This window comes from Rana temporaria, chromosome 11 (assembly GCF_905171775.1).
Source record: "Rana temporaria chromosome 11, aRanTem1.1, whole genome shotgun sequence".
Lineage (NCBI taxonomy): Eukaryota > Metazoa > Chordata > Amphibia > Anura > Ranidae > Rana > Rana temporaria.
In genome coordinates this window covers 116,728,985-116,741,810 of record NC_053499.1, presented here as the reverse complement: position 1 = coordinate 116,741,810, position 12,826 = coordinate 116,728,985, and the positions used below count along the sequence as shown (strand labels likewise).

The window sequence follows — 12,826 nt, the reverse complement described above, 5'->3', positions numbered from 1 at the left end:
TTCTGTAATGTACTGATAAACATTAGACTTTCATATATTTTAGATTCATTACACACAACTGAAGTAGTTCAAGCCTTTTTATTGTTTTAATATTGATGATTTTGGCATACAGCTCATGAAAACCCAAAATTCCTATCTCAAAAAATTAGCATATTTCATCTGACCAATAAAAGAAAAGTGTTTTTAATAAAAAAAAGTCAACCTTCAAATAATTATGTTCAGTTATGCACTCAATACTTGGTCAGGAATCCTTTTGCAGAAATTACTGCTTCAATGCGGCGTGGCATGGAGGCAATCAGCCTGTGGCACTGCTGAGGTGTTATGGAGGCCCAGGATGCTTCGGTAGCGGCCGCATCCAGAGTGTTGGGTCTTGCGTCTCTCAACTTTCTCTTTCCAATATCCCACAGATTCTGGTCAGGAGAGTTGGCAGGCCAATTGAGCACAGTAATACCATGGTCAGTAAACCATTTACCAGTGTTTTTGGCATTGTGAGCAGGTGCCAGGTCGTGCTGAAAAATGAAATCTTCATCTCCATAAAGCTTTTCAGCAGATGGAAGCATTACGTGCTCCAAAATCTCCTGATAGCTAGCTGCATTCACCCTGCCCTTGATAAAACACAGTGGACCAACACCAGCAGCTGACATGGCACCCCAGACCATCACTGACTGTGGGTACTTGACACTGGACTTCAGGCATTTTGGCATTTCCCTCTCCCCAGTCTTCCTCCAGACTCTGGCACCTTGATTACCGAATGACATGCAAAATTAGCTTTCATCCGAAAAAAGTACTTTGGACCACTGAGCAACAGTCCAGTGTTGCTTCTCTGTAGCCCAGGTCAGGCGCTTCTGCCGCTGTTTCTGGTTCAAAAGTGGCTTGACCTGGGGAATGCGGCACCTGTAGCCCATTTTCTGCACACGCCTGTACACGGTGGCTCTGGATGTTTCTACTCCAGACTCAGTCCACTGCTTCCGCAGGTCCCCCAAGGTCTGGAATCGGTCCTTCTCCACAATCTTCCTCAGGGTCCGGTCACCTCTTCTCGTTGTGCAGCGTTTTCTGCCACACTTTTTCCTTCCCACAGACTTCCCACTGAGGTGCCTTGATACAGCACTCTGGGAACAGCCTATTCGTTCAGAAATTCCTTTCTGTGTCTTACCCTCTTGCTTGAGGGTGTCAATGATGGCCTTCTGGACAGCAGTCAGGTCGACAGTCTTACCCATGATTGCGGTTTGGAGTAATGAACCAGGCTGGGAGTTTTTAAAAGCCTCAGGAATCTTTTGCAGGTGTTTAGAGTTAATTAGTTGATTCAGATGATTAGGTTAAGAGCTCGTTTAGAGAACCTTTTCATGATATGCTAATTTTTTTAGATAGGAATTTTGGGTTTTCATGAGCTGTATGCCAAAATCATCAATATTAAAACAATAAAAAGGCTTGAACTACTTCAGTTGTGTGTAATGAATCTAAAATATATGAACGTCTAATGTTTATCAGTACATTACAGAAAATAATGAACTTTATCACAATATGCTAATTTTTTGAGAACCACCTGTAGTTTAAAGAACATGATTCCTCTTTTTTCTGTTAAGGCACACTCTACCAGGGCAATAAGTGCTTCATGGGCAGTGCATCATAAGGCTTTAGATGGCTCAGATCTGCAAAGCTGCAACTTGGTCTTCAGTCCATACATTTTCCAAATTCTATCAAGTAGATGTGAAAGGACATAAAGCTGCCACCTTTGGGCGTAGTGTGCTGCAGGCAGCAGTTTAGGGCTTCTTGTCCGTAAGCAGCCTGCTTGATCTGTGTCTCCCATCCTTCATTGAGCATTGCTCTGGGACGTCCCATTATATAATGATTGGCTCTGTGTCCCGTGGTGTACGATAAAGAAAACAGGATTTTTATAACGACTTGCCTGTAAAATCCTTTCCTTGGAGTACACCACGGGACACAGAGGTCCCCGTCCCTCCCCTTCTTATGGGAACCTTTATTGCTTGCTACAAAACTTCCCTTAGGGGAGGGGTTATATGGAGGGGAACTTGTCTTCATTGGTTGTGCCAGTGTCCAATCACCTCTGGTGACCATACAACCCATTATGTAATGACTGGCTCTGTGCCCCGTGGTGTACTCCAAGAAAAGGATTTCACAGGTAAGCGGTTATAAAAATCCTGTTTTTTCATCTCATCATATCTATCCCTAAGGCTGTATTCACATATAGTGTGCGTCAACAGGTGTTTTACTGCATTGTAAAATGCCAGTCACTGCAAGGACACACAGAAAACAATTGTTTCCTGTCTGTCTCATTCACACTGCAATGCAGCCAGGAGCTGCGCTGCAGCATGCAGCTCACTGTACAGCAGGGCAGTGCATTGTGCTGCTGTACAGAACCATGTATAAAGTGTAAGTTTTGTACACTTCAAATAAAGTTTGTCTGAATACAAAACAATAAAAATGGAGCTGTGTGCTGCGCTGAATAGTGCACCACACTGCCCACTATCGCAGCCACAAGGGAAAGCTGCCGGAGTGGAAACTGCAGCGGTTTACCTCTTTGGTAGCTGTACGTTGTATGTGGATACAGTTTACCTTTTTTAATATGGACCTAAATGATATGAGATGAAGTATTTGACACCTCTGTCTTGCAGTGGGTGATGCTGTCAATATTCGACTGAAGAGTGGAATTCTCGATCAGACTGGAGCAGGACCTGATGTCCTCGAGAGTGACACCATGGACCATTATCGTACATTTCAAATGATTGAAAGGCTCCTTCACTATCCCCTAAAGCTGGTGCAGCAGTTGCTCTTTCAGATTCCACCCTACAAGCAGAGCATGTTGATTGAGAGGTATTATTATAGCACAGTCCTTTACATCTATGCGTCACACTCCACTTGCTTTAGGACTCTGAAGCAAGCAGAGCTCCAGTCATTGTTATTATTAGTTATGCATTTAATGAATTGAGTAAAAATGCAGAGTACAGTGTTGTGTGATCACTTTGTCTATTGGAGTGCAGATAGCAACATTGACTGTCCTTTATAAATAGGTTCCTTTGTTATTGGCACATAAAACAATGCCCTTCATATAGGGCTCATGCTTATCCTAACATTGAAACAAATGTGTACTTTGGCCTCTAAGTGCAGCGAGGGTAAGTAGAACAGGGTTGTCTTCAATTTGCCTTACTGCTACCCTGTTTGTTTGCCAACACCAGAGAAACCTGGTTCCCCACAATGCAGCAGTCACTCTTTACACCTGAGCATTTTCAAGGGGTCAGGGATTGGAAATTGTGTAATCACCAACCCAGTGGTTTGATTGCTCTGCATTGCATTAGAGAAACAGAATAGCATCTACACTTTGCCCTCTACAGGTTTATGATCCCTTTAACCCTCACCCTAAGGCCCCTTCCAGAGGGCATGGACTATGCCAGGAATTTGTCTGCTGATCCCAGCTGTGCAGACAGATGGTTGGTCTGTATTTGCTTATGCAGAGCAGACACTGACACAGCTCGCTCTCCTTTATGGGTGGTCGGTAGGGATGAGCTCTGGCGTGTTCACACAGTCCACGAGCAGAGCCCGCCAGGAAGTCGGCACATCGCTGCGCTAATCGCAGGCAGGGAGACATTTCCCGATCTCTGCAGCCGAGCATCGGGAAATGTCTCCCTGCCTGTGATTAGCGCAGCGCGGTGCAGACTCCCTGACGGGCTCTGCACATGGACTGTGTGAACACCCTGCAGCTCATCCTTAGTGGTCGGATGTAAAAGAACCGACTGTCCGTTAACACCCAACTGTCATCCGATCCGCTAGATCATGGATATGCAATTAGCGGACCTCCAGCTGTTCCAAAACTACAAATCCCATCATGCCTCTGCCTTTGGGTGTCATGCTTGTTGCTGTCAGGGTCTTGCTATGCCTCATGGGATTTGTAGTTCTGCAACAGCTGGAGGTCCGCTAATTGCTTATCCCTGCGCTAGATGGATGGGGAAACGGATCCCCATCCATCTGTTTTTAGTGGATCGGATTGGACTTTGGGGTTGAGGTTTACTTTGGGGTTTAAACCTGTCATGCCATAGAGGACAATGGAGGGTCCAATTGGATCTGCCTGTAAACGGAGACTTGATTACACACAGGTGGATTCTATTTATCATCATTAGTCATTCAGGTCAACATTGGATCATTCAGAGATCCTCACTGAACTTCTGGAGAGAGTTTGCTGCACTGAAAGTAAAGGGGCTGAATAATTTTGCACGCCCAATTTTTCAGTTTTTTTTTATTTGTTAAAAAAGTTTGAAATATCCAATAAATTTCCTTCCACTTCATGATTGTGTCCCACTTGTTGTTGTTTCTTCAAAAAAAAAAACAGTTTTATATCTTTATATTTGAAGCCTGAAATGTGGCAAAAGGTCACAAAGTTCAAGGGGGCCTAATACTTTCGCAAGGCACTGTATGTAGGTCAGTGTATGTAGGTCAGGCAGGTCAGTGTATGTAGGTCAGGCAGGTAGGTCACAGGTCAGGTAGGTCAGTGTATGTAGGTTAGGTACACCCCCCACCCCCCCGGTTCATAATGATGTACATAATTGCCAGAACACCAAGGATCTTCAATTACGTCCAAACGTGTGTTTTTTTTTTTTTTTGTATTAAAGAAAGATCTTATCACAAAAGGTGTCATGCAATGTTGCAGAGCCACACAGGACCTTTTCAATGTTTCAGAGCCACATACCTGACGAAGGGGGTCCTGCGTGGCTCACAAACTTTGCACTACACTGTTTTTTTGTAATGCCATATTTCTTTAATTAAAAAAAATGATGGGACGTAATTCAAGATCCTTGGTGTGCTGGCGAGTACCGTATTTATCACGGTATAAGGCGCTCCCGCGTATACCGCGCGCCCCCAAAGTTGACCAGAATCCTGTGGAAAAAAAGTTTTTTTTGTATTTACAGTTTTGGTGTCTTGCGCGGCGTCCATCGGCGGCCTCGTCGGGTCCAGCGTTCGTCTGCGGCTTCGGGTGTCCTCTTCGGCGGGTCCGGTGTCCTCTTCGGCGGGTCCGGCGTCCTTCTGCGGCGTCCTCGCGTCCTCCCCGCTCGTTTCCCGCGCCGAGTTTGAATACTGCGCCGACATATACAGAGCGCAGTACACTCGTGTATTGTCGGCAATGCTCGGCTACCCGCGCTGACGTCCTGTACGTCCAGGACGTGAGCGCGGAAGGAGCCGAGACTGCCCGAGTGTACTGCGCTCGGTATATGTCGGCGCAGTATTCAAAACTCGGCGCGGGAAAGCGGGTATCGGCGTATACCGCGCACCCACGATTTTGCCCCGATTTTCAGGGCAAAAAAGTGCGCGGTATACGCCGATAAATACGGTATTTACAATAAATAACATGGTATGTTCACAACATCTTTTAGGCTTCATTTCCATGGACGTTTTTGGACGTTTTTACAGCCACTTTTCTGAGCTTTTTTTGCAGCTTAAAAATGTCTCTCCATGTTCGTCTATGGCCTATGGCCTCATGCCCATCATGACGTTTTTGAGCTGTAGATGGCTGAGCCGTTTTTAAGCTGCAAAAAAAAACAGGACCAATGCGTTCTGAAGCTCCAGCCTTAGAGCTGTAAAAACGCCAGACGTTTTTGAGCTCCAACTCAAAAAAAAAAAAAACATGGACAGGCGTTTTTAAGCTGTAAAAAGGCTAAAAAAAAGTGGCTGTAAAAACGTCCATGGAAATGAAGCCTAAATACTTGTCACTCTTGCTCCAATATTCTTTGTGATAAGACTAAGGATCCTGCGCTACAAGATTCTGGCTGTGGAAATAAATCATCAAGGTTTAACTTGTGAAAGAAGCCAGAACACCTGGAGGAAAGTCGCTTAAAAAGCAGACAAAGGCCAGGCAACAGCTGACACTGGAGGGTGTTGAATCCAGCAATGCATAATAATGGTGTTTATTGTTTAGCTGTATTATCATTTTATCCAAACTGTAATCACTTTACTGAATGTTACTCGAACCCCTTGTAGGTATTATGCGTTTGATGAAGCCTTTGTCCGGGAAGTTCTTGGTAAAAAGCTTTCAAAAGGAACTAAAAAAGATCTGGACGACATAAGTGCAAAGACTGGAGTGACCCTGAAAAGCTGCAGGAGACAAGTACTTTCCTTTTTATAATCTACTGTATATATATTTTTTATTACATTTATTTCTTGGGTTGTTACTACCTTTTCATATATGTTTTTCATATTTTTTTTCTTTTTATAGTTCGACAATTTTAAGCGAGTGTTCAAGGTGGTTGAAGAAATGAGGGGCAATTTAGTCGACAACATTCAGCAGAATTTTCTGTTATCAGACAAGCTAGCCAGGTCTGTCTGCTTTCCTTTTTATTTTTTTCTAACACTTTGCTATCATTTATGAGACTCTTTCCAACATCTAGGTGCAGATTTGTTTGGCAAAGTGAAACCAAGACTAACACGACCGTTTTTTATGACGAGAAAAATGCATTTTTTTTAAATTGGTCATTAAAAACGATTGTGTGTAGGTTCCAGAGCATTTTTCTCATTACAAATTTAGAACATGCTCTATTTTTTCTCGTCTTTCACGTCGTGCTTTTTCTCGTCGTGAAAAACAGCCGTGTGTAGGCTTTAACGACGTGGGGGAAAAAAACGCACATGCTCAGAAGCAAGTTATGAGAAGGGAAATTTGCATAATCAGCCCAAAGGGTGGCGCCATTTGAATGGACATTCCCCTTTTATAGTGCCGTCGTACGTGTTGTACGTCACCGCGCTTTGCTCGAGCATTTTTTTTTTCATGATTGTGTGTATGCAAGGCAGCAAATGGAGAAAAGAAGACCGCCGCTCCAGGTGAGTGCAATGAGCAATCAATGTCCTTCTCAGAAACCGTGGGTGCTAAAAAAAGCTATGACTAAGCACTAGACCTCTGTGCGAAACGCGTCAGCTATATATATCCCACTGTTTGCTGTGCTGTGTTTGTAGTGCTTTTATCCTTTTGCACAAATGAAGGCTACCTTCTAAGGTTATTTTTGGTGTGCGGCTCTCCATATACATTTTCTCCTGATTTTTGTATGCAAGGTAGGCTTGACAAGAATCGCGTCGAGAAAATCTTCGCTTTTTTTCCCATGACATGAAAAACGGTCGTGTGTACGCGGCTTTAGGATGTAAAGATGAGGGTTTGGAGAGAGTGTGCTAAGAAAGGATCTATGATTTCTTGCCATGCTGACATCAGGATATAGTGATGTGGAAGGAGGCTGTGAATTATATTTTAATTATTTGGAGCCATTTTTGGCATTTGTAGAGAACAGTATAAATCGGGGATCCTCAAACTACGGCCCTCCAGCTGTTACGGAACTACACATCCCATGAGGCATTGTAAAACTCTGACATTCACAGACATGACTAGGCATGATGGGAATTGTAGTTTCTGAACAACTGGAGGGCCATAGTTTGAAGACTCATGGTATAAATGGACCAAATGTAGTGTGGTTGAGGTTTCTAAAAACGCATCCCGAGATACTTTTATTGTTCTGATCAGAATATAAAGAACATCTAGCAGAAAAACAAACACTCTAGCGCATAAGTATTATGCCAGCCCAGTTATGAGTGATGGTCCTCTCCTTAATGGATAATGTTTCCGGCCTTGCTGCCCTCTAGAACCGGGGATGCCCTTTATACACTAGAAAAAACCTCCTGAGGAAGAAGGTTTACATTTGAAACGCGTTATCCAGCAGGGGCTCCTGCATGGTCTCCCCTCCGCACTGGAGATTGCTAGTCCCAGGATTGTATAGCCACAGGATGGTGGCCTGCTTAAGTGTATTTATTTCTACATGTTAGTGAGTAGTTTTTATCTTTTTTTACAAAATAAATTCACTTGGGATAATCCACTAGACTGGTGCGCCCTCTTTTCTTTTATCTTTCTAATATATAAAGAACATCCAACCTGGAATTTTGCTAGGAGAAGCAAATTTGTTACTAATAGAGCTATATTGCTGTTGCTTGTGCTTTGAGATAATGTATAATCCTGACTCGGTTTGCGAGTGTTGTCTCGCAAAACGATCAGGATTCAAGCCTCTGCAGTGTGCAGTACCACATTTGGCCAGAGGTGGGGGGGCGCTGGTGACACTCGGAGACGCTTAGAAACACTTGGAAATACTTCATTTGCGGGGGTTTCCGAGGGCAGCCGAGCCGTCTGAGTATTTACGAGTGTCTCCGTCGCCCCCCACCTCTGGCCACATGCGGTATTGCATGCAATAGAAGTCAATATGGAACAAATTACCGTATTTATCGGCGTATACCGTGCACTTTTATGCCCTGAATATCAGGGCAAAATCGTGGGTGCACGATATACGCCGATACCCGCTTCCCACGCCGAGTTTGAACCACTGCGCCGGCATATACCGAGCGCAGTACACTTGGGTATAGTTGGGCAGGCTCGGCTCCTCTCGCGGTGACGTACAGGACGCACAGGACATGACCGCTAGAGGCGTCGAGCCTGCCCAACTATACCCGAGTGTACTGCGCTCGGTATATACCGGCGTAGTGGTTCAAATTCAGTGGGGGAAGTGGGGATCGAGCGGGGAGGACAGCGCAGAAGGACGCCGGACCCGACGAGGACACCACCGAAGCCGCAGACGTACGCCGGACCCGACGAGGCCGCCGCGCAAGACACCAAAACTGCAAGTACTAAAATCTTTTTATTTTTTTACAGGAATGCGGGTCCACTTTAGGGGTGCGCGCTATACGCCGGAGCGCGCAATACCCCGATAAATACGGTATCTTTGTTTCCATATTCATTTCCATGGGGAAATTTGCTTTGATATGCAAGTGCTTTGGATTACAAGCATTCTCCTGGAACGGATTATGCTTGTAATCCAAGGTTCCACTTTATTTAGAATGTTTTTGTTTTCTTTATTGAGACACAGCCATGTTGACGCATCAGGGACAAGTGACAGTGTCTGTAAGTGGTAGTCCTCCCAAGCTTTTACTGCTTACAGCGCCACACTTCCTTGATCTCCCAGATACAGCATATCAGCCTGTCTGAGCTCTGTTGTTGGGTGATGTCAGAGTTTAGACGTGGATTATCATTATCAGGCCCCACTCCTCACATGATAGTGTTTGGGCTCGGTGGTTGGCCTCACAGGTCCGTGTACTGTTACATGGTGGAGGTCACGTGATCCTTCATACAAGGGAGCCCTGGTCCTGAGCAAGTAAAAAGATGGTACAGAGCATGGCTGCTTGAGGCGGTTGTATCTGCAGGGACTGTCAGTTTCTTCTGAATAGGAAAAGTGACAGTAGTGTCTCTTTAACATGCATATATTCTGAGGTTTGGAGACAGGTAAATTGGCTTTTCCTTGGGGAATTTTCAGAAAATGTGTCAGGGAGTGTTTCTTGGCAGAAAAGATTTTGGCGAACGCATAAGTAGGTGCTTTGATGTTTATTCATGTTTCCTACATATGCTATTTTAAGCTTTGCTGACCATGTGTTTTCCTTCCTTAGGGATTATGCTGCAATCGTTTTCTTTGCAAACAGTCGTTTTGAAACTGGGAAACGAAAACTTCAGTACCTGACGTTTGAAGACTTTGCTACCTGTGCTGAACATATCATCCAAAACTGGACTCTGGGAGCAGTGGGTGTGTAAATAGGAAATGTGTGTGTGTGTGTGTGTGTGTGTGTGTGTGCGTGGTGTATATATAAAAACTTAAAGGGGTTGTAAAGGTACAATATTTTTTTTTTTTTTTTTTTTTTTTCCTAAATAGCTTCCTTTACCTTAGTGCAGTCCTCCTTCACTTACCTCATCCTTCCATTTTGCTTTTAATTGTCCTTATTTCTTCTGAGAAATCCTCACTTCCTGTTCTTCTGTCTGAAACTCCACACAGTAATGCAAGGCTTTCTTCCTGGTGTGGAGTGTCGTGCCCACCCCCTCTTTTGGACTACAGGAGAGTCAGGACGCTCTCTACGTTGTAGTTAGAGAAAGGAGCTGTGTGTTAGTGTGCGTAAAGCCTTGCATTACTGTGTGGAGTTACAGATAGAAGAACAGGAAGTGAGGATTTCTCAGAAGAAATAAGGACATTTTAAAAGCAAAATCAAAGGATGAGGTAAGTAGCTATTTAGAATTTTTTTTTTTTACCTTTTACAACCCCTTTAAACGGCATGAGAGCTGGATAAAAAAGTGTATGGATAGTAACAACAAGATGCAACAAGACCTCAAATTATGTATTTTATGAGGGCATGTATTATGTGCAGTGAACTGTTTTAACCACTTAAGCCCCGGACCATATTGCTGGTCAAAGACCAGGCCACTTTTTGCGATTATTTTTTTACTGAAAGTAATGGCTTTCTTCTGTCCACTCTGCCATAAAGTTCAACTCTATGGAGCGGTACGGCCTATTGTCGCTTTATGTACAGATACTCCATTCTCTGCTGTGGAACTCTGCAGCTCCTCAAGGGTTACCTTCAGTCTCTGTGCTGCCTCTATGATTAATGCCCTCCTTGCCCGCTCCATGTGTTTTGGTGGGTGGCCGTCTCTTGGCAGGTTTGCTGTTGTGCCATGTTCTTTCCATCTGATTTGATGGAGCTCCTAGGGATCATCAAATATTTGGATATTTTTCTTATAGCCTAACCCTGACTTGTACTTCTCAACAACATTGTCCCTTACTTGTTTGGAGAGTTCCTTGGTCTTCATGGCCGTGTTTGGTTAGTGGTGCCTCTTGCTTAGGTGTTGCAGCCTCTGGGGCTTTTTCGAAAAGGTGTGTGTATGTAATTACAGATCATGTGACACTTAGATTGCACACAGGTGGACATCATTTCACAAATTATGTGACTTCTGAAGGTAATTGTTTTCCCCAGAGCTTTTTATGGGCTTCATAACAAAAGGGGTAATTATTTCTGAAAAAATGTTTTTTTTTTTTTTTTTGTATGTATTTTTCTAATTTTACTTCACCAACTTAGACTATTGTGTTCTGATCCATCACATATAATTCAGACAAGACTCTGTATTTTTGTAAATTTGTTTAGGACGTGGCATACGCGATACTATCGTGCATCCACATGTGCACTACATGTGAGGATGCACTTATCCTTTTGAAGACTCTGTATATGTTTAAAAATTGAAATAACTTTGGCTTTTTGAATTGCGATGAAGTATGCCGTTTTTAGCTTTAGTGAAAATTTATGATGTTGTTTTCACATTTTTTAATCACTTGATCTTCCATTAAAATGTTTTCATTACAATTTTCTTTTTTCTCTTAAGATGTAACAGAAGACATGGATATGGATTTGGATAAGGAATTTCTACAGGATCTAAAGGACCTGAAAATCCTGATAACAGACAAAGACCTTCTGGATCAGCATAAGAGGTGATTAGTTGAGAAGACAGCATACCGATAATAAGAGAAAAGTATTAAAATGTAACTGGAACTTTTGAATTGTGAAGTTTTCTAAACCTGTAGAGATGTCACCACTCCAGCCCTTCATGAAAATCCCTCACCTCTCAAGGTGCTGACCAAAGGGACCACAACCATGCTCCGTAAACTCAGCAGGAAGTCTCATATTGATTATGTCAGATCACATCCAACTTTAATGCTGAGAAAAGCACACTGTAGCCCCTCCTAGGACTGCCCCTCTCAAACAATTCCAATTGATAATGTCCTGTGATCCATCTCATATTGGGTGACAAGGTAAAAATGAGAGGTCCTAGGGTTACAGTGTGCTTTGTCCAACTTTAATACAATTGTATGTGATCTGACATCACTAGTTTGCAAGTTCCTGCTTTTTTCCAGACCTAAGTGTATTTTGTTAGTTAGCTGTAAAGTGATTTCCAGGTCCAGAGCTAAGGCTCCATTCACATCTATGCGACAAAACGCCAGACGCCGGACGCTTCTGCCACTAGAGGGGATAATTCCCATTGCTGTCTATGGAGATGGTTCACATCTCATAGACGCCGAACGCCTGTCGCCTGAAAAAAGTCCCGGACCCTTTTTTTCAGGCGACATTGGCGTTCGCCCATTGACAGCAATGGGAAGAATCTGAAAAAAAAAAAAAAAAGATACACACTCGAGGCAAAATACGCTGCGTAAGCCGTACGCCACTGTCGCATAGATGTGAATGGAGCCTAAGACGCAGTCCCAGGTGTGGCCCTGTTTCTGAAGACTCACAATTTAGAGTGAATGGCCTTACTCATAAAGTAACAGTGGTGCAGAGAGAAGCAGCAAAGTGGCGTTTGCATTGAGACTCCACCAGAGTGTGACCTTCACATTCAGATTCTACCAGAATGTGATCTTCACATTCAGGCTTTGCCAGAATGTGACCCTCACATTGACATTCCACTAGAGCAGTGATGGTGAACCTCGGCACCCCAGATGTTTTGGAACTACATTTCCCACGATGCTCATCCACTCTGCAGTGTAGTGGAGCATCATGGGAAATGTAGTTCCAAAACATCTGGGGTGCCGAGGTTCGCCATCACTGCACTAGAGTGTGACCTTCATATCGAGATGATGCCAAAATTTACATGGACACTCCAACGGGTGTAACAGAAAGATGAACTTATCCCCCTCTGTTTCTACTGCTTAGCCACAGTGGTCTCCTCCAGCCACCTAAAATCCTCATTAGCACCAGCTGAGGACCTGAGGCCCAGTTGCATTACTGTTGTGTGAGCACAGTATGTCCTCGCTAAGACAAAGAAGGGACAATCCTGCTGCCACTAGTGAGCCCAATCTCCCCTAGTGATTCTGTGGCTTTTTTTCTCAGTAGGAAACTGGTGCTTGTAATCTGGAACCCTCGTTGGTCATCCTCCAGAATCTTCTTCAGCTCTGTCAGGCAAGAGTCCTGACCCATATCCACTAGGACCTACTAT

The 12,826-nt window shown here is 43.9% G+C and overlaps 1 protein-coding gene across 2 annotated transcripts in view; it reads left to right on the top strand.

Annotated features, from left to right (window-relative positions):
- Nucleotides 1-12,826, top strand: part of LOC120917537 (FGF1 intracellular binding protein) — a 52,386-nt gene that overhangs the window by 13,783 nt on the left and 25,777 nt on the right. For both annotated transcript variants that reach the window (XM_040328903.1, XM_040328904.1), the window contains exons 3-7: nt 2,634-2,832; nt 5,986-6,112; nt 6,221-6,321; nt 9,469-9,602; nt 11,222-11,327. In XM_040328903.1, the coding sequence (XP_040184837.1) occupies nt 2,634-2,832; nt 5,986-6,112; nt 6,221-6,321; nt 9,469-9,602; nt 11,222-11,327 (667 nt within the window). The remainder of the gene's footprint in view (nt 1-2,633; nt 2,833-5,985; nt 6,113-6,220; nt 6,322-9,468; nt 9,603-11,221; nt 11,328-12,826) is intronic.